Source organism: Rhinichthys klamathensis, unplaced genomic scaffold (assembly GCF_029890125.1).
Source record: "Rhinichthys klamathensis goyatoka isolate OS25496 unplaced genomic scaffold, OSU_Roscu_1.1 h1tg000090l_1, whole genome shotgun sequence".
NCBI lineage: Eukaryota > Metazoa > Chordata > Actinopteri > Cypriniformes > Leuciscidae > Rhinichthys > Rhinichthys klamathensis.
Genome location: NW_026606629.1, coordinates 3,575,443 through 3,597,678, shown reverse-complemented (window position 1 = coordinate 3,597,678; position 22,236 = coordinate 3,575,443). Strand labels below are relative to the sequence as shown.

The 22,236-nt window shown below is 40.7% G+C and overlaps 2 protein-coding genes across 3 annotated transcripts; both read left to right on the top strand.

Moving 5' to 3' along the window:
- The first annotated feature begins 2,444 nt into the window (after positions 1-2,444).
- Positions 2,445-3,255, top strand: LOC130085882 (gamma-crystallin M2-like). The gene is made up of 3 exons (XM_056251867.1): positions 2,445-2,525; positions 2,631-2,873; positions 2,955-3,255. The coding sequence occupies exons 1-3, from the start codon at positions 2,514-2,516 to the stop codon at positions 3,225-3,227; spliced, it is 528 nt and encodes a 175-aa protein (XP_056107842.1). The 5' UTR covers positions 2,445-2,513; the 3' UTR covers positions 3,228-3,255.
- Positions 3,256-6,087: 2,832 nt separating this feature from the next.
- LOC130085876 (gamma-crystallin M2-like) lies at positions 6,088-16,722 on the top strand. Of its 2 annotated transcripts, none has more exons than XM_056251861.1 (3): positions 6,088-6,138; positions 16,027-16,269; positions 16,408-16,722. In XM_056251861.1, exons 1-3 carry the CDS (start codon positions 6,127-6,129, stop codon positions 16,678-16,680), a joined length of 528 nt encoding a protein of 175 aa, XP_056107836.1. In that variant the 5' UTR covers positions 6,088-6,126; the 3' UTR covers positions 16,681-16,722. The 2 variants fall into 2 exon arrangements, with proteins under 2 accessions (XP_056107836.1, XP_056107837.1); XM_056251862.1 differs by lacking the exon at positions 6,088-6,138 and adding an exon at positions 15,848-15,927.
- Positions 16,723-22,236: the final 5,514 nt, after the last annotated feature.

Here is a 22,236-nt window from a genome sequence, read left to right as displayed (position 1 = left end):
TGAATATTAGACGTCATAATAGAGAGATGAGATGCTCATAGTAGAGAGCGCCCGGGCAAAAAATTTAAGTGAAAGGATGCTCGCCCTGGTCAACCTTCCACCTCTGGACTCAATGCTACAAATTCCAACGGAACACAGATGTGTGACGGATGGTGTAGTTATGAGTTGCCCCGCAGTGACCAGCTAACTAGGTCTATTGCCCCGTGACCATTGGCGAGGTGCTCTTCTGCTCACAGGGCGGCTGAGACAGACCGACTGAGGTGCTGTGACAGCAGGCACGATCTGATACTCAGCATACCAGCCCCTGCTGCCGGGCTAGCAGGGTGGACTGGATTTCGTCTGATTTCGTTCATGAATTCAATAACTATATTCCAATTAAATCCTATATTTGTTTTGTACTTTTACAAGTGTTTCATTCTTTAAAAAGTGTTTATGTTGACTTGATTAGTTGGTGCGTATAGATTTAATTCTGCATAACTTTCCAAAAGAAAAGTATACATTGTGACTTCCGAGGGGCCTAACTTCAACATCTGTAGGCATTTAGTTCATGAATCTGGAGCGCTGTCCTACTTAGTTACAAAAAAGACAGGTAGGGGTCACTACATAAATAAATTATTATATATATATATACGTATATATATATATATAAATAAATAAATAAATAAGAAAAGGACTCCAACATACTTTTGTGCATTGCCTGTTGCATGCAAGGATAAAGGAGGAGGGTTGGGCATATGACTAGCAACACAATCATGTGAAAATTTCTTATTGCTAAAGAAACAGCAAGAAACAAATCTACAAAAGTATAAACGGTGTGATGGAGGGTTGTCATTCATGACAGTGACAGGGCAAAGTCGCCAGGCCCCTGAAGCAACGATCACCCTTGAGAGCCTGTCGACCACGAGAATCAAACCTGGAATGTGAGGATGACCAGGATGCTCTACTGTATTATCAGAGATATTACGTGGGTGAGGTGCAGCTCCAATGCCCCAGTCAAAGACAAGGATTGGAGAATGCTGCAGACCAGGGTAGAACAGGACACCCAGTGGGCTGAGCACTTAACAGAAACATTAAATCAGCTCACTCCAACATCTTTACATGACTTCAACACCCCACCACCTGCAGACCTGGCTGTAAATCTAGGCCAGGGATGGGCAAGTTCGGTCCTGCAGAGCTCTGTCCTGCAGAGTTAAGCTCCAACCCTGATAAAAACTACCTGTAGCTTTGTATTAATCATGGAGACATTGATAAGTTTGTTCAGGTGGGTTTAATTAGGGTTGGAGCAAAATTCTGCAGGACAGTGGCCCTTAAGGACCGAAGTTGCCCATCCCTGATCTAGGCCCAAATACAACAGCTGAAGTTGAGAAGGCCATTGAGTGACTGAAAAACAACAAGGCACCAGGAATGGATCAGATCCCAGCTGAACTCCTGAAACAGTGAGGAGCCGCAATGATACAGAATCTTGACCCGCTTGCTGAACGAGTATCCGTGTATCGTTTTTTTCTGTGGTGGTTTCAGAAGGAAGTGAACCAGAAGCTACTTGAAGAGAAAGTGGGATTCCAACAAGGGTGCTCCTGCAGTGAACAGAATTTCACGTTATGGAACATTATTGAACTGAGTGTTGAATTCCAGAAGCCAATAGTAATTAACTTTATCGATTTCAATAAAACCTTTGACTCCATTCTTAAGGAATTGCTATAAAAGATCACACTGTAGATTGCAGAAGGCAGGGAAGACCAAGGAAGACATAGAGGAAGACTTTCCAAGAAGATCTGAAGAACGTCAGTGTTCAATGGATCAAACACGTTGGAGGACGCTTGTCGCCAAATGCGCAGGACCTGATGATGATGATGAAATAAGAAATAGGTACTATATTTGGCTTTGTCTCACTATATATTTGGCTATTAGTACAGAATAGTAAAAGGGATAGAGAGATGGAACAAATTAGTTTATACAAGCTCTTTTGTAATAACAGCACAAATATTTAACTCAAACTTGCAGCACTTAAACTTATTTTTATACAGTCATTTTACAGTTTATACAGGAAGTGTATGCATTTGTATCACTCCGCTTGTCTGTTCTGTGCTCTAAATCAGAGTACAAGAGGAGTGCCGAGTGGAAAAAGATAATAGTTATGTGATTTTGCCTTTTGGTTTTATTTCACAAGTGAACCTTGCATACACACATATGTGCTAATCAGATTAAATTCTTACTGCCAAAAAGATGTTAAAAGCTTAATAAACTTTTGACATTTTGCCATACACAGAAAAATTCTAGTAAATTATTCACACAGACGCACAGTCAGAGGTATTCTGAAGAACAATTGACAGGAAAATTACAAAAGCATGTATGTTGGTCCTATGATGGCCTCTATGCCAACTTGCACAGTCAGGAACTGAATAACAATAGGTGCTGTGTAGTCTTTGACTTGGTCTAGTATAAAGGCATGGGTGACAGCAGAATCAGATTCAGCTTCTTCTTTGTGGAACTACTGAGGATCAGCCAGCGCAATCATGATGGGCAAGGTAAACTTCATTCCTGCAAAGATTGTCAAATTACAATTTAAGTCAAATTATTTGATTTGGTATATTTCACTTTAAACCACTAAAACAATAACGCTGATTTTTCAGGTCACTTTCTACGAGGAAAAGAACTTCCAGGGTCGCTCTTATGAGTGCATGAGCGACTGTGGTGACTTCTCCTCCTACCTGAACCGCTGTCACTCTTGCAGAGTAGAGAGTGGATGCTGGATGATGTATGATCATCCCAACTACATGGGGAATCAGTATTTCTTCAGGAAGGGCGAGTACGCTGATTACATGTCTATGTTTGGAATGAGCAATTGCATCAGATCCTGCCGTATGATCCCCATGGTGAGCTCAATTAAAGCTTATATATCTATGTTTTTATTTAAATAATAAACTTAAATTAAACTGACTTCTCTTCCACTACAGCACAGGGGTTCCTACAGAATGAGGATCTACGAGAGGGATAACTTCATGGGTCAGATGCATGAGATGATGGATGACTGTGACAACATCATGGACCGTTACCGCATGTCTCACTGCCAGTCCTGTCATGTGATGGACGGCCACTGGCTCATGTATGAGCAGCCCCACTACAGAGGCAAGATGTCCTACTTCAGGCCTGGAGAGTACAGGAGCTTCAGCAATATGGGTGGCATGAGATTCATGAGCATGAGGCGTATCATGGATTCCATGTATTAGTGTTTCAATAAAATAATTTGTCACTAAACATTGTGCTTTGAAAATGAATTCCACTTCCATTCTACAAAAAATAGACCTGAGCGAATCACACTCATAAATGCACAGTAAAAGCATGAAATTATTGATTATCACTGATTATTAAAGACCTGTTTAAGATGATATCCATAGTGGTGAACCGATATTTTTTTTTTTGATGGTCGATGCAGATATGTTCAGGGTGGCCGATGGCCGACGTAAAGCTGATATACAGTATATGATATAACATTATTTAAAGATAACAACTGCTGAAATTAAAAGTATATTTATTTTACCTAATATTTAATAAATATAAATTAATTTGATAATGAAACATTTTAAAATGAATAATTTTAACCAAATTAATTTAAAGCAATTAACGCAGCATCCATTTTTTCTGTCATCCTTCGGCTGTGCTACATTATATATGATCATGCTATTATTCATTCATGCGCTATTAAACCATTCAAGCACAATAAGCACAAAAAAAGGAAGTCAAATCTGCACTGGCCTGTGAAGTGGCTCTCTTTGGACAAACACCTAAAAAACAAGCCCTCAGGATACCACTGTTTATAAGGTTACATGGGTCAAAAACAATTAAGACAATAACTTTATAAAGTTATTTTTTACTTTATTGTTTATTTTTTATTAACTGGGCCAGTAGAAAAAACTTTAGTGTTAAGCCCTAATTATATTACAAACACAGCTAAATGTGGCATTTATTACAATGGGTTTATGTGCAGATTGTTTTAAGATCCCTTAAATTAAAAGTTGTTATATTTTTTAAAGCCTTTTAAGTTAAAAATGAGAACGTTCAATTATACTGTAATGTTGAATGGCTATAATTAATGGCTAAAATGGTGGGGGGGGAAAAATCTAGAGACATCAGTGCAGTATTGGTATCAGTGATACAGGCCTTCATTCATAGTGCTTACTAAAAAGACACCATTAAACAAATATTTAAAAAATACTGTCTTTATGTTGTTTCTACATTATTTTGGAGATTCAATGTGAAAGTATTACAATAAAATATATATATAAAAAAACTTTAATGTTAGGTGTGATTAATCGCGATTGATGACAAAAAAAATTCGATTTATTAGTGCAGTCAGTTATCTGGTTAGTCTGTGCACACTGGGAATCATTTTTTTTCTTCCAAAAGACAAGGTAGTACTAATTTTACATACAGCACACAGTGAATATGACACACATAGCCTACGACATAGTGGCCAACTGGATATATTGCAGCAAAGTTTGAATTCAAAGATTTAAAGTTTGTCGATTGTGCATATCCAGTGACAGCTGAACTCTCCTACCTGCATCCAATTTGCACCGACTGATCATGTGTGCATCAAATATGCAGGCTAATAGCTGGATTCACCAAAGCGCTGGCGTTATTACCACTTTCAAAATAAAACCCTGCTTCAGACAAATTGACCAAACAGAAAAACGTATCGACCGATGCGATAATTAAAAATCTCCAAATATCGGCTGATATGGCTTGGCGATGTATTGGTCGACCACTAGATAGCCAGCAACATTTTATAGCATAATTCTTCAAAGACTCTCAAATATTAAAATTGTAAAATATCAGCCAGTTTTAAAATCACTATATTGGCTGTGCAACATTAAATCCACGGCCAGTGATCAGGAATGTCTTTTAAAAAATATATTTTAAAACCAACGAGGCATTGCAACCTTGAACATGACATTTATTATCTCACATTACCGCAGAGAGAAGAGAGACTGTAGTGCCAATTTTATTTGTAAATCATGTCACAAGTACATTTTTAAATAATGTAGTCAGTTGGCTTACATGATTTATGTTTATTTGCTATTTTTATGCAACACCAGATATTTCATTTTCTCATTGGGCACACAGAAACATCCTTCATTTAATTTACACTTATTGAATGTCAATAAACTGTAGGTCCAACATTTCCCGCTTATGCTCTCTTTACTCTCTCCCTGCTATCAAATCACAGTCCAAATATGCAAGTTGCCTGAGTAAATTGTGCAACCTATACAGATAAAAGAATATATAATTCTGTCATTATTTACTCAAGCTCATGTTGTTCCAAAATAACATATTTTTATTTATTTTATGGCACACAGAAGGAAGTTTTGTGCAGAGTCTCCTGGTTGCTGTTTTCCATACCATGAAAATGAATGGAAACTTAAAAAACAAGAAATAAAATACTGATAAAAAAAGTTTCTTCATTAAAATCTGGCACACTACTATGTGAAAACCAAATTTGTAGTTTCTCCCATTGAGACAAAGCTATCAACTATCAACCAAAACAATTTCAAATTGGTAATAAAAAAAAAAATAATTCTCTGCGGTATAAAACAAATGAAATAACAAAATTGTTCACCTTGTGACCTGAGTGGAGTTGCAGTAATTAGAAATTATTTTAAATGTAGCTAAAATATATTTTATACATTTTTTAATGTGCTCACAATAAAATTTTAACAAAAAGGAAGAGCTTGACTTCACTGAATGCAAAACCATACAGAAGAATAAAAATCAATATTTGGTAAAACAAAAATGTCGCTAGATATTTGACTAATTATTATACTACTTTTGATTTCGCTGTAGAACATGAAAACATTAGCCTAATACGAGTTTCAAATTCTTTTATAAAAAAAAAGAAGAGAGAAATGCTAGAATCCTGACAAATGTGAGTTTTAAGATCTACATAATAAGCTTTAGTTATAATAGAGTCTATTTGAACTTGCACAGTCAGGAATTGACAGACAATAGACAGGGTGTACTCTTTAGCCTTGGTCTAGTATAAAAGCACGGGGGACAGCAGTCAGTCAACAACCAGAATCAGCTTCAGCTTCTCATTTGTGGAACTACTGAGGATCAGACAGCGCAACCATGATGGGCAAGGTAATTTAAGTTAATTCCAGCAACAATTTAAATTTAATGTAATTCACATTACTTTAATTTCACAGATACAGCTATAAACCACTAAAAGAATAACTTGAAATTTTCAGGTCATATTCTACGAGGACAGAAACTTCCAGGGTCGCTCTTATGAGTGTATGGGCGACAGTGGTGACTTCTCCTCCCACATGAACCGCTGTCACTCTTGCAGAGTGGAGAGCGGGTGCTGGATGATGTATGATCATCCCAACTACATGGGAAATCAGTATTTCTTTAAAAGGGGCGAGTACGCTGATTACATGTCTATGTTTGGAATGAGCAACTGCATCAGATCCTGCCGTATGATCCCCATGGTGAGTTCCATGAAAATTTGTATGTGTTTGGATTAAATAAATTCACTTTGGACAATTGGAATGTTCAATTTAGAGTTAATGATTGGATTATTCAGAAACATGGTGTTGGTTTTAATTTATTTCTAATCTTGTCATGGATTTGGTTACATTTATCTCGAATTGGCACCAACAAAAAATTAAATAAAAATAACTTCTCTTCCACTACAGTACAAAGGCTCCTACAGAATGAGGATCTACGAGAGGGAGAACTTCATGGGTCAGATGCACGAGATGATGGATGACTGTGACAACATCATGGACCGTTACCGCATGTCTCACTGCCAGTCCTGTCATGTGATGGACGGCCACTGGCTCATGTATGAGCAGCCCCACTACAGAGGCAAGATGTCCTACTTCAGGCCTGGAGAGTACAGGAGCTTCAGCAATATGGGTGGCATGAGATTCATGAGCATGAGGCGTATCATGGACTCCTTTTACTAGAGATTTAATGTTTCAATAAAATACTTTCTATACAAAAGTAAACATTGTGTCATGAAAATGAGTATATGACAAAAAAACAAACCTGTTTCTATTTACTTATATACTTTTTTTTAACAATTATTAGGCATCACAAGGGCAGTATACAAGGCAGTCCAAGAGTTTCAGGTATATGAAAATGACTGACATGAGATCTATGAGAATGAGTCTATCAAGGAATCTTTACCTTTAAAATATGATTGTTGTATAGTTTTTTTTTTTATTGCGTACACACTAAAAGTGGTACTTAAGGCCCGCTAAGTGAAACCATTCACTCATTTACCTAATCTTCAGACCAAGTCTGCAAAACTACAAGCACATTATATGATTTACACTCGGTTTGCAATTGTAAAACACATTTTTTTGCAAATGCTAAACACAGTTTTCGACATTAGACAAATTCACTCAAAACTAACAGCTCTTGTTTCATTTAAAAAACACTGCCATTTCAATGCTACAATCATTACATACACCCAACAATCATGCGTGAAAACACTTATACATACATTGATCACTTAGAAATCAAAACTCAATGTTTTGAGAAACAAATACAATTTTCACCCTTGCATTTCTACTTATTTTAAAAAAATATACTAAATATACAAGCTTTCACCCATATTTCTATAGCTCTTTATACAATGCAGATTGTTTCAAAGCAGCTGCACAATATAACAAATTCAAATTCAACTGTAAAGCAGCTCTAACAAGCCAGTATTGAGCTTAAGTCAGTTCAATTCATAGTTCATCAATTGTACAACGATTGTGCCTTCATACTGTATATGCAGTGTATTTGAGGACATACAAACATGTACGTGTGACAAAATCCTGTGCACTTGTGCACTGCACAAGAAAAAGAAAAAAGTTTTTCATATTTTATGGGGACATTCCATAGACATAATGATTTTTATACTGTACATACTGTATATTCAATATTCTAATCCTAAACCTACACAGAAAACTTTCTGTATTGTTATATTTTCAAGTAATGGTGTTTATAGTGAGTTAATCAAATTTTCTACCCCCTAACCCATACCCATCACAGAAAATGGTAACACTTTACAATAAAGTCTCATTTGTAAACATTATTTAATGTATTAACTAACATGGACTAACAATGAGCAATACATTTGTTGCAGTATGTGTTGATCTTTATTAATGTTAGTTAATAGAAATCCAGCTGTTCATTGTTTGTTCATGTCACACAGGAACCCACATCATTATACACATCTGTGTTCTCAAACCTTGTATACAAGAACACACACATTGGTAGATGAAGACTTTCATAGAAGATGAAGACTGTCCACATGCATAATAATTTTTATACTAAGCTAAAGAAGACATTTAGTCCTCAATGTAAATGTGGTAAAACCAGTACACACACACTTTTGTTATTATAACTACTCCTACAATATAGTTCAAAGACATTTCCCTGTAGGCTATCAAAATGTAAACAAAGCATAATACTGATAGACCAAGCCGATCTCACGGCAATTCGTACAAATTTTACGAGGTGGCTAATTCGTACGAATTCATACGACCTCAATCATACAAATTCATAAGATTTTTGCTAATTCGTACATATTTTACGAGTTACCAAATTTGTATGAATTCATATGAATGACCTACCCCTGACCCCGCTCCTTAACCTACCCATCACGTGGGTTTAGACAAATCGTACAAATTCGTACGAGTGAGGTCGTACGAATTCGCCACCTTTTAATCACTCGTATGAATTCGTACAAATTGGTCGTGAGATAGCGTTGGATAGACAGCAAAGACTAATAAAAATATGAGTTTCGTGATTCTGTGTAGGTCTTTAAATATTCTTATAAGGGCTGGAATTATTAACATTGTGTAACCCCATCATCTCGCAAGAGGGCAACATCCACAGTGTGTTTCTTTGTAAATATAACGGTTTATTCTACAACATTCAAAAGTAGCACAATGGGTAATCAAAAATGGCAAAGAAACAAAACAAACAAAGACAAAATTTTAACCGTTACAGACAACAGGGTTCCCGATCATATCCAATGGCAACTGCTCTGCAAATAAGTGCACACAATCACAAGTAAAACAAACACAATTTCACTCCAAACTCAAATCAAACCACTACAAATTGTTCCCCCACCTTAACAGAGTAAACCATATATAAGAAAATGGGAACCCCACTGTCATGTGTAGGTCCAAGACAAAGGAAAAAAAAAAACATCTCACAAATTAAATCACTTTGCCACTTCAACACAAAAGACCCAATTCAACATTAAAGTCATCTCTTCAGACACCCATTAAGCCACAAATGCTTTCAATGAAGTAAACGGCAATCATGCATCATCTGTATTTTTAAATATATTTGCTTAATTCTCTGAGGGTCCAATCAACACAATTCCCATAAGGACACTTCACAATTCATTTATATGCTGCTCATTAATCAACTGGTCTTTCATCTGCTATTACAAAGCCTTGAAAAACCCCACACAGCTTTTCCTGCTTGGCACATGGTACCACAAAGAAAAAGCCCAAATAGTTTGATTTCCTTTTATAGTGTCTTGACTCATGGGGTCTGTAGTCCATCTAATTTGTAGTCCTACACCTTCTACCCCATTACAATTACAATTACAGCATGTTTAGCTGCAGTAATGTGATTAAATCTACAGATACTGAAAATAAACATTAAAGAAATGCTTCTGACAGTCAGCTTAAAAGAGAAAGGCCTTGTTTCATAACAATTACAACTGAAATATAGTGTAAGCAAAACAGAACTTGTCCTAACGTTTCTACAACATATTCACTACGGCACTGTGAACTCTAGTTACTACTTCTGACAATATAATGGCCAGTGAATCAGTACATAATACATACAATGAATCAGTACATAAATGAAATGTTAGGTCAGTAACAGTAATTTATATTAGAGCAAATGTAAGTGTTCTTATTGATGTGAAATATGTTTATGTCACGGGAGACGATTATGGAGGCGGAACCTTTGCGGCGGAATTTTTAATTCTGGCCGGAGTTTCCTATGGGGAGTTTTTTTGGGTGTGGGACCCGTGAAGACTCCGGTTCCGGGTATACCAGGCCATGACGGAGATGATTATGAAAGATTGAGAACAGGTGCGGGAGGAGAGTGAGCGGAACAGCGATTGGGGCGTGCCTTGATTGAGGGGAACATAAAAAGGTATGACATTCAAACCAGAGGGAAAAGGAGAGGAGAGAGGAAAAACGAGAGGAGCGCGAGGGAAGAGGGGCTCGGCCGTCGAGTGGAGTGGAGTGGAGTGGGTGCGCGTCGAGTTATTCGGGTGGGAGAGGAAGAGAGAGATTTGGACTCTGGCAAGAAGAAAGATGGGCTGGAGGAGAAAGGGAGAAGCTAAAAAGTCAGCACCTTGGGAGAGATAAGTGTCGAACTCCAGCCGGATTATGGAACAATTGACGTCCCTGTGAATTGTATGGAATAGTATGGTGAGTGAAAGTTCGCTGGAGGACCTGTACTACATTGAGTGAATTGTGCTTCACAGCTGTTTCCCAGCTAGCTTAACATCAGCGAGTGGTGGACGAGACCTCATGCCTGCGCCTTCTCTGTGAGTTGAAAGATTTGCAGTGCTTTATATATATATATATATTCACGTGTGATTACTTGTGTGGGTTGCAGTGAAACACGAGTGTGGGAGTGAATTGCGGAAGCATTGGTGGTCCTAGTCAAAATACTCGTCTCTCTGTTTGAATCCAGTTGCAGAAGACGCTAAAAGCTGTGAAAGCCCGTTGATGTGGTTGAAAACACTCATCTCTCTCTCTGTTTGAATCCAGTTGCAGAAGACGCTAAAAGCTGTGAAAGCCCGTTGATGTGGTTGAAAACAATCACCTCTCTCTCTGTTTGAATCCAGTTGCAGAAGACGCTAAAAGCTGTGAAAGCCTGTTGATGTGGTTGAAAAATACTAATTTCTCTCTCTGTCCGAATCCAGTTACAGAAGACGCTAAAAGCTGTGAAAGCCCGTTGATGTGGTTGAAAATACCCATTTCTCTCTCTGTTTGAATCCAGTTGCAGAAGACGCTAAAAGCTGTGAAAGCCTGTTGATGTGGTTGAAAATACCCATTTCTGTCTCTGTTTGAATCCAGTTGCAGAAGACTCTAAAAGCTGTGAAAGCCCGTTGATGTGGTTGAAAATACCCATTTCTCTCTCTGTTTGAATCCAGTTACAGAAGACGCTAAAAGCTGTGAAAGCCCGTTGATGTGGTTGAAAATACTCACTTCTCTCTGCCCGCGTCCAGTGAAAAGCCGGCTAAAGCTGCGAAGTGTACTCATCTCCCTTCTCTCTGTCTGGGTCCAGTAAAGAGCCTGCTAAAGTCGTGAAGTGTACTCACCTTCCTTTTCTCTGCTTGAGTCCTGTGAAGAGCCGCTAAAGCTGCGAAGTGTACTCACCTCCCTTCTCTCTGTCTGAGTCCAGTGAAGAGCCGGCTAAAGCTGCGAAGTGTACTCACCTCCCTTCTCTCTGTCTGGGTCCAGTGAAGTGCCTGCTAAAGCCATGAAGTGTACTCACCTTCTTTCTCTCTGCTTGAGTCATGTGAAGAGCCGCTAAAGTCGTGAAGTGTACTCACCTCCCTTCTCTCTACCTGAGTTCAGTGAAGAGCCAGCTAAAGCTGTGAAATATACCCACTCCTTCCTCCATTCGAATCCTGTTGAAGAAGAACGGTGAAGTGACTTCATTAGTGGTTTTAAAGAGATGTTTTAAATTAAATAAAGAGATTTTTATACTTCCCATTTGTTGTCCTGCCTGTTGTGTCCTGCGGTTTAGCTCCCCACGGTGGCGTGCATGTCAGGGGTGCCGGCCGGTCACTAAGAGCCCACCCCAACCTGTGACAAAAGTGGCGTAGTCGGCAGAGTTGCCACCGTGAGTTGAAGCGGCCGCAGGTTCACTATGGCAGATGACGAGGTGCCAGTAGTACGGCCGCAAGTCATGCCGGTGTTTATGGGAGCCCCCTGGGCACAGCGTTATGGAGGACCGGGATCGGAGCTGAGTCTCCAGGACTGGAAAACACAGACCGAGTACCTGGCCGGCCTACAGGGGCTGAGTGATCAACAGAAAACGCAGTTTGTTCTGGGATGGGCTGTGGTTCCTAGAGGCCCTGCAGCAGAGGCAGGAAGAGCAGCCCCTCTATCTCCATCCTGACGCTCCCAGCGGGACACACGGGGAAGACCCCCTGAAAGATATGGCGAATGGGCCGAAGTACACCGGTTTTAGGGACTAGAACCGAACAGTGTGGGGGGGATGTCACGGGTGACGATTATGGAGGCGGAACCTTTGCGGCAGAATTTTTAATTCTGGCCGGAGTTTCCTATGGGGAGTTTTTTTGGGTGCGGGACCCGTGAAGACTCCGGTTCCGGGTATACCGGGCCATGACGGAGATGATTATGAAAGATTGAGAACAGGTGCGGGAGGAGAGTGAGCGGAACAGCGATTGGGCGCGCCTTGATTGAGGGGAACATAAAAAGCTATGACATTCAAACCTGAGGGAGAAGGAGAGGAGAGAGGAAAAACGAGAGGAGTGCGAGGAGCGCGAGGGAAGAGGGGCTCGGCCGTCGAGTGGAGTGGAGTGGAGTGGGTGCGCGTCAAGTTATTCGGGTGGGAGAGGAAGAGATAGATTTGGACTCGGGCAAGGAGAAAGACGGGCTGGAGGAGAAAGGGAGAAGCTAAAAAGAAGTCAGCACCTTGGGAGAGATAAGTGTCGAACTCTAGCCGGAAAATGGAACAATTGACGTCCCTGTGAATTGTATAGAATAGTATGGTGAGTGAAAGGTCGCTGGAAGACCTGTACTACATTGAGTGAATTGTGCTTCACAGCTGTTTCCCAGCTAGCTTAACATCAGCGAGTGGTGGACGAGACCTCATGCCTGCCCCTTCTCTGTGAGTTGTGAGATTTGCAGTGCTTTATATATATATATATATATATATATACACTCACCGGCCACTTTATTAGGTACCCCATGCTAGTAACGGGTTGGACCCCCTTTTGCCTTCAGAACTGCCTCAATTCTTCGTGGCATAGATTCAACAAGGTGCTGGAAGCATTCCTCAGGGAGTTTGGTCCATATTGACATGATGGCATCACACAGTTGCCGCAGATTTGTCGGCTGCACATCCATGATGCGAATCTCCCGTTCCACCACATCCCAAAGATGCTCTATTGGGTTGAGATCTGGTGACTGTGGAGGCCATTTTAGTACAGTGAACTCATTGTCATGTTCAAGAAACCAATTTGAAATGATTAGAGCTTTGTGACATGGTGGAAGTAGCCATCAGAGGATGGGTACATGGTGGCCATAAAGGGATGGACATGGTCAGAAACAATGCTCAGGTAGGCCGTGGCATTTAAACGATGCCCAATTGGCACTAAGGGGCCTAAAGTGTGCCAGGAAAACATCCCCCACACCATTACACCACCACCACCAGCATGCACAGTGGTAACAAGGCATGATGGTTCCATGTTCTCATTCTGTTTACGCCAAATTCTGACTCTAACATCTGAATGTCTCAACAGAAATCGAGACTCATCAGACCAGGCAACATTTTTCCAGTCTTCAACTGTTCAATTTTGGTGAGCTCTTGCAAATTGTAGCCTCTTTTTCCTATTTGTAGTGGAGATGAGTGGTACCCGGTGGAGTCTTCTGCTGTTGTAGCCCATCCGCCTCAAGGTTGTGCGTGTTGTGGCTTCACAAATGCTTTGCTGCATATCTCGGTTGTAACGAGTGGTTATTTCAGTCACTGTTGCCCTTCTATCAGCTCGAACCAGTCTGGCCATTCTCCTCTGACCTCTGGCATCAACAAGGCATTTCCGCCCACAGAACTGCCGCTCACTGGATGTTTTTTCTTTTTCGGACCATTCTCTGTAAACCCTAGAGATGGTTGTGCGTGAAAATCCCAGTGGATTAGCAGTTTCTGAAATACTCAGACCAGCCCTTCTGGCACCAACAATCATGCCACGTTCAAAGTCACTCAAATCACCTTTCTTCCCCATACTGATGCTCGGTTTGAACTGCAGGAGATTGTCTTGACCATGTCTACATGCCTAAATGCACTGAGTTGCCGCCATGTGATTGGCTGCTTAGAAATTAAGTGTTAACGAGCAGTTGGACAGGTGTACCTAATAAAGTGGCCGGTGAGTGTATATTCACGTGTGATTACTTGTGTGGGTTGCAGTGAAACATGAGTGTGGGAGTGAATTGCGGAAGCATTGGTGGTCCTAGTCAAAATACTCGTCTCTTTGTTTGAATCCAGTTGCAGAAGACGCTAAAAGCTGTGAAAGCCCGTTGATGTGGTTGAAAACACTCATCTCTCTCTCTGTTTGAATCCAGTTGCAGAAGATGCTAAAAGCTGTAAAAGCCCGTTGATGTGGTTGAAAACACTCACCTCTCTCTCTGTTTGAATCCAGTTGCAGAAGACGCTAAAATCTGTGAAAGCCTGTTGATGTGGTTGAAAATACCCATTTCTGTCTCTGTTTGAATCCAGTTGCAGAAGACGCTAAAAGCTGTGAAAGACCGTTGATGTGGTTGAAAATACTCACTTCTCTCTGTCTGAGTCCAGTGAAGAGCCGGCTAAAGCTGCGAAGTGTACTCGCCTCCCTTCTCTCTGTCTGGGTCCAGTGAAGAGCCTGCTAAAGCCGTGAAGTGTACTCACCTTCCTTCTCTCTGCCTGAGTCATGTGAAGAGCTGCGTCGTGAAGTGTACTCACCTCCCTTCTCTCTACCTGAGTTCAGTGAAGAGCCAGCTAAAGCTGTGAAATATACACACTCCTTCCTCCATTCGAATCCTGTTAAAGAAGAACGCTGAAGTGACTTCAGTAGTGGTTTTAAAGAGATGTTTTAAAGTAAATAAAGAGATTTTTATACTTCCCATTTGTTGTCCTGCCTGTTGTGTCCTGCGGTTTAGCTCCTCACGGTGGTGTGCATGTCAGGGCTGCCGGCCGGTCACTAAGAGCCACATTTAGTTGGCATTGGCAATAAGGTTTAACACAAAGTTTCATCCAAAGCATGAACTTAGAATCTACTTAAAATAAATACCTTATGTAACTGATATGAATGACTCGGCAACAACATTTTATAAACACAATTTCATGAAAATTATACAAACACACAGATCCTCTTTAGACTTGCGTTAGAAGTGAGTAAATGCTAAAAGAAAAATAAATGGTATAGGCAGACAAAGTTGTTAAGGTAGGATTGTTCAGTAACATCTTTAAGGCAGAAATTAGCAAAGTCTCACTGTATATGACTTTTCAAAATACAGTAAAATAATAATAATAATAATAATGGATTTGCCAGGAAACTTAACATTACGGTAAAACACTGTAAAATGTATGGTTTTTTTGGAAGTGAAAAAGTAAGAATTGCCATATATTTAAAGTTTAAAGTCTATAATATTCAACAAGACAAAAAAATACACACTATAAGGAAATCTTACTAAAAAGGCAAGTTCCCCCACAATGGCAGAGTCAGTGAGAATGTTTTTTTTTTTTTTTTTTTTTATTGATTAGAAGTATTGTATTTTATAAAACTACACCATTGGTCACTATATTTGGCTATAAATTGTGTAATAAAGGCCTGACTAGCTAAATTATTGCCCCCGAGTATAACACAGTGGGAAATATCTAGGTGAGAAATAACACATTAATTGCACCTGTTATTATGTTATCAATACAGAGTACTACAAATGTTTAAACAAACTTTAAAAGTACTAAGATCTACATACCAAGCTTTAGCTAGAATGGCCTCTATTCCAACTTGCACAGTCAGGAATTGACTAACAATAGGTGCTGTGTAGTCTTTAGTCTTGGTCTAGTATAAAGGTACGGGTGACAGCAGTCAGTCAACAACCAGAATCAGCTTCAGCTTCTCCTTTGTGGAACTACTGAGGATCAGCCAGCACAACCATGAAGGTAAACCTTGTTCCAGCTGCCATTTACAAATATTTTAACTTCTTAAGCGTTTTATTTGGTACATTTCACTTTAAATCACTAAAAATTTTTTTTTTTCAGGTCACCTTTTTTGAGGACAGGAACTTCCAGGGTCGCTCTTACGACTGTATGGGCGACAGTGGTGACTTCTCCTCCTACATGAACCGCTGTCACTCTTGCAGAGTGGAGAGTGGATGCTGGATGATGTATGATCATCCCAACTACATGGGAAATGGGTATTTCTTTAAAAGGGGCGAGTACGCTGACTACATGTCTATGTTTGGAATGAGCAACTGCATCAGGTCCTGCCGTATGATCCCAATGGTGAGCTCAAAATTAAAGCTTAAATATATCTTTTTTTTTTTTTCTTTTTTTTTTTTGGCTGTGACTAAAAAAATCTTGTGATAAAATTTATTTTCTGGCTGATAAACTTAAATTAAACTGACTTATCTTCCACAACAGCACAGGGGATCCTACAGAATGAGGATCTACGAGAAGGAGAACTTCATGGGTCAGATGTACGAGATGATGGATGACTGTGACAACATCATGGACCGTTACCGCATGTCTCACTGCCAGTCCTGTCATGTGATGGACGGCCACTGGCTCATGTATGAGCAGCCCCACTACAGAGGCAAGATGTCCTACTTCAGGCCTGGAGAGTATAGGAGCTTCAGCAATATGGGTGGCATGAGATTCATGAGCATGAGGCGTATCATGGACTCCTGGTACTAGTGTTCAAATGTTTCAATAAAATAATATCTATACAACACTAAACATTGTGTTCTGAAAATAATTAATGCCACTATTACATGAGCAGTCCACAAAAATCAAGCTTAAAGTCCCTGTAAAGGCAATTCTAAAAAAAAAAATCTAAACACAATTTAAATGTTAGAAATGTATTGCTAAAACACAATACAAAGACTGTGAACTGTGAAGTACTGAATTGTGGAGGTACAGTAGACCGTTAAACAGTTTTGCACCTGTAGCACACGTGTCAAATATTATTGCACTTGTTACTAATATTAACTATAGGCCAGTAGGTTCGACTATGGAGGTGTAATAAAGACAACACTGTTTAAATAATAAAGTAAATCTTTATATTTAAATGAATGACTGGAGTAATTGTTGATATTCAAAAGGAAAGAAAAACAAACAAAAACAAATCGTCAGTTCTTTTTGTTCAATGTAAAACCACAGTTAAAGGTGCCATGTGGAATGTCTGCCAAAAAATAAAATTCATACTCCGCATATTCCATACCAGATGGGGGCAGTATACCTCCAGAAAGTTGGCCTACTCTAGTCTGTTTTTTAGTTTCGGTTTGTTAATCTTCTAAAACCGTCAAATCGTCCGCTTTGTCCCGCCAAAGCCTATTTTGATCGGTGAGTGATGTAGAATATAATGACTGCTGCGCTTGACAGGGCTTATAACGAGCAGAGAGAGAGAGTGCCCCGGCCGCGCGCGCGCACTCTCACGTCTTCAAACAACACGAGCGCAGTCCTCCTGCTCTCTCTCTCTCCCTCGCGCATATTAATCAAATCAATTGACACGATAGTAAGGCCGCAGTTCATTTGGAGATTTTTAGAGATTAGAGACTCAATGAACAACATCTCAACACTAAATTATAAAGGCCGGTCTCATATAGACGCGATTGACATCAGGTTCAAGTTCAAGTACGCCCACAAGCCGTGCGAGTTATTCGTGTACTGCAGTTTGGCTGGTGGTTATGTATGTTGTCCGCATACCGCCTCCCATGGCCGAAACTGGTATTACGACACCAGTCGGGCCGGCGCTAGTAATTTAGCATGCTAATTTAGGTTTATATCTCGGCAGCACTATAACTTGTCAATTTTTTAATGACATCATTGCACTTATTTCTTCTCATTCTTTTGATGCGTGTAGCTCATTTTTTGGATAATTTTACCTCAATTTTTACATAGGGCACCTTTAAAGGGATTCACTTCAATTCACAATAAGTAAACAATTTCACTTGACTCTTTTGTTTGTTCAATCAGTTGGGTGCACCCTTTAGGCAATAAAGATTCCTAGAATACTACACTTTCAATATAAAATACAACCCCATAAACATTGATAAATGTTCACACTTGTAAAATTGTCAGTTCACTAAATCACATTCAAAAATAAAACAAAATGCAAAAAAACAGTTCAGAAGGAAAACAATTCACATAGATCAGTTCAAAAGACTCGTTTGAACTGTTCAGTTCAAAAGGTTGTGTTGGAAAAAGTGTGGAGGTCAAATTCGTTTAGAAGAATTTGATTCAAAAGATTCGATTCGTTGATTCAGTTCAGAAAATCCACAGTTCCTTAGAATCGCGGAAAAATGATTCAACAGTTCCAGAGAAGATCTTTTTGCACAGGGAAACAAAACACTCTGAGCAGTCTTTCCAAAATAAAACTCAGTCCCGTTTAGGAAAAAATAAACTAGCAGGCAATCAGAACTTTCCTACCCAATTCCACAGGTGTTGGATTAACTCAAATCTACCATCAATCAACGTTCATCTCGCTGGGAAGGCTCGCCATATTAGATCGTAACGCTGAAATGAACGCAGTTCCAGCGTAGGATAAAGACCAGGGCCCGTATTCATAAAGATTCTAAGAATCCTCTCAGAAAACTCTTAATTTAGCTTAAAAACTTTTACGTAGGAGTCTTAGCTTAAGAGCGATTCGGGAACGATCTGAGAGCAACTCTGAGTAAGGAAAAGACAAAAACTTTCATCTTAGTTAGGAGGCGGGATTGACCCCGTTGCTATGTATGACACAATCTTTTGAAGACTGTGATTGGTTGGTTGTCCAAGAAGGAAAAAAAGAGCAATTTTAAGTATAGAGTTTACACACACACACACACACTATATATATAAATCCTTTTTTTACCATGCTGTTAATTTCCTAAGGTATTTGATTGGCTTAGAATGATAAAAATTGTTCCACTCTTTCCAATTACACTGATTGCTGTCTATTTAAGTGGTGGTTTAAATGTTGGTTTTAATATAGCAAACATGGAATAAAAAACAAGAAAGACGAGAAAGCCCGACTGGTCAGAAGAACCGTGTTTACTGTTAGCCTGAACACTAGGCCATCATTAAAGGAAAATTCGGGCCGGGTGTCACAGCATGGAGCGAGAAGCGGACGTGGGAGCTTATAGCGCAAATGATTAACGGTTCATTCCCCTGCTTGTGCGCACCAGGGAAGCCTGCTATTCATAACTGAAGTTTTTTGAGCCTGCAAGGTGGGAATGTCCAGTGGAAACTAAATGAAATACGACACAATAAGAGGTTCTGAAAGTGCTGTAAGTGTTTGTGTGATCACTGCTTACAGAAGGTTGTGACAGACCCAAATCACTGCTGCTTTATTGCATTTTCCCATTTGCCAAATATCTTAATGTAGTGATTACTTTCATTTCTGGCATTATGGCATTCCTGCGCTGTCTGAGATATTAGTGTGTCTCTAATAAGATCAGTCACAAACATGATCCCTGCACGATCTCATCTATAGCGTCTTATTAACTCACTGTCATCTATTGTCTGCAACACATTTCTCCTTCCTCTTCGTCTTTCTGCCATTTTCTCCTCTGCTAAAGAAACTCTTAAGCCTCTTAAAAGTCCTCGTCCGTACTCCTAACAATTTTGACCTTAAGACCTCTTTTAAGGGTTAAGATACTTTCTGAATTACTTTTTTCTTTACTAGGATTTTTTCTTTAATTTTAAGAGTAAACGCCCACATTTCTAAGAATTTTCTTAGAATTTTGTCACTAGGAGCTACTCTTTGCACTAAGATTCTTTATGAATACGGGCCCTGACCTGCATGTGCAACAGGCAGCATTTAGTTCACAGCACACATTAAATTCACAGCTTTCAGTTTAACAACAGTGAATAGTAGCACTTTGTATCCTGTTTAACATATAACAGCTACATATCCATCGTAATTCGACAGCCTAGATAACATTATGCAACTTCGTTCAAAATCACTCGTTCAATATGATCAACAATGAAATATGAACATTATGAACTCATATACACATTAACCATTACATCACTCTTTGCTCATTAAACATCAGGGCCCGTATTCATAGAGATTCTAAGAATCCTCTCAGAAAACTCTTAATTTAGCTTAAAAACTTTTACGTAGGAGTCTTAGCTTAATGCCACTGCACGTGCAGCTCGTACAGGTAATGCTTTAGCTATCCTCTTAGCAGCCTTATGAAAAACAGTAAGTGCGGATGACCAGGATTCTAGGAACCTTGTTGATTCGGCTCTGGCAGCCCACTCACAATTGACACGTGATGTGGGGGACGCTATGTCTTCGGCTGTTTTATGTCGTAGACAGATATGGCTGGCACAAACCTCTTTGCCAGAGACCATACGAAGTGAACTAATGAATTTGCCAGTAATTCCCGGTCACGTTTTTAATTCAAATTCTCAGGAGGTGCTGGATAAGGCGGAGCGCTCCATTGCAACAAGAGAAGCTGTTCAGCGGGCCTGTAATAAACCAGCTCCAGTCTTCAGACCAAGGGCTCGAGAAACACAAAGGCCGCAGCAACCTGCCTGGTCTAGACACATGAGTGGCAATCTTGTTAGTGTTCAAGGGCAGAGCTTTCGTGCCCAAAGACAAAATCCTGCCACTTATCCCCAGACGAGATTTCAGTCCCGTGGGGGAGCCCAACAGAAAGGTTCACGAAAGGGTACAGGACATGATGGCGGACCTGCATAGGGGTCAGGGGCTGGCCGTCGACTGTTCCTCTCAACTTTCACGGGCCAGTTGGGAGAGAGTGATCTCAGACCAGTGGGTTTTATCCACAATAACTCACGGGTATCGGCTACAGTTTCGATGGAACACAGAGGAGGTACTAGCTCACATTCAGTCCCTGGGGTTCACGGTGAACTGGAAGAAGAGCAGTCTCCAGCCTCAACAGCAGGTGAAATTCCTGGGGCTGTATTTCAACTCCATAACAATGGAAGCATGTCTCACTCCCCAGAGAATAGACAGCCTGGAGAAGGCGTTGGGTCACTTCCAGAAGGGGAAACTTGTGACAGCCCACAGGGTTCAGAAGCTGGTAGGACTGATGGCGGCAGTATCAATGGTGATTCCCTTAGGCCTGCTGAGGACACGGCCGATACAGAGGTGGTTCAATTCGTTTCGTCTTCATCCAAAAAAAGACAGAAGAACGAGGCTGTTGGTGACAAAGGCCTGCATGCGGGCCTTACTCCATTGGAGGGACAAGGACTTTCTCCGCAGGGGAACTCCACTGGGCAATCTTCCTCACAGAAGATCAGTGATAACAACAGACGCATCACTGACAGGCTGGGGAGCCGTTTGGGAAGGCAGATCAGTAAGGGGAAAATGGGATCCCCCTTGGTCATCAGAACACATAAATGTGCTCGAACTGAGGGCTGTTCATCTCGCTCTCAAGGGTCTGATACCATTTTTTCACCACAAGCATGTGCTAGTGAGAACGGACAGTACCTCAGCAGTTTACCACATAAATCACCAAGGAGGGACGAAATCCCTACGCTGTCTACAGGTGGCAACGAACCTGCTGACATGGACATGGCCACGGCTGTCCTCACTGAGAGCAATCCACATCCCGGGTGTGACAAACAGAGCAGCCGACATTTTGTCCAGGACAGGGCCTCTCCCAGGGGAGTGGCGGTTGCACACGGAGGTAATAGCCCAAATTTGGACCCGATGCGGGATAGCTCATGTAGATCTCTTTGCTTCCAAGGAGACGACCCATTGCCTGGGATGGTACTCCCTCACGGTACAAGAGGGCAGTTTAGGCCTGGATGCTTTGTCACAAGAGTTGCCGAGAGGCTTATTATATGCTTTTCCCCCCTTTCCTCTGATTTCCCAGGTCCTCCAGAGGATCAGGGAGGGTCATTCCACAGTTCTGCTAGTTGCTCCACGCTGGCCGGGAAGACCATGGTTCCCGGACCTAGTTCAGCTGGTTCAGGGTCCTCCGTGGCAACTTCCATCATGGGCAGATCTCCTATCCCAAATAGACGGGCAGATTTGGCATCCAAACCCGATGGCACTACGTTTGTGGGTATGGCCTCTGCAGAGTCCGTCCCTCAACAGCTAGATGAAACGGTTCGCGAAACGCTGAATAACGCCAGAGCTCCATCTACTCGGGCTAATTACTCCATAAAGTGGAGAATTTTTTCAGAATGGTGTTTAGGCTTGAATGTTGATCCAATAACCTGCTCTGTGCCACTTGTCCTTAGATTCCTGCAGGCTCAACTGGATCAGGGCAAAGCTGCCAGTACAATCAGGGT

Bases quoted from the DNA above. Each gene is read 5' to 3' on its own strand.
- LOC130085882 (XM_056251867.1), top strand. The intron at 2,874-2,954 runs GTGAGCTCAATT...CTTCCACTACAG, and splicing joins CCTGCCGTATGATCCCCATG to CACAGGGGTTCCTACAGAAT.
- LOC130085876 (XM_056251861.1), top strand. The intron at 16,270-16,407 runs GTGAGCTCAAAA...CTTCCACAACAG, and splicing joins CCTGCCGTATGATCCCAATG to CACAGGGGATCCTACAGAAT.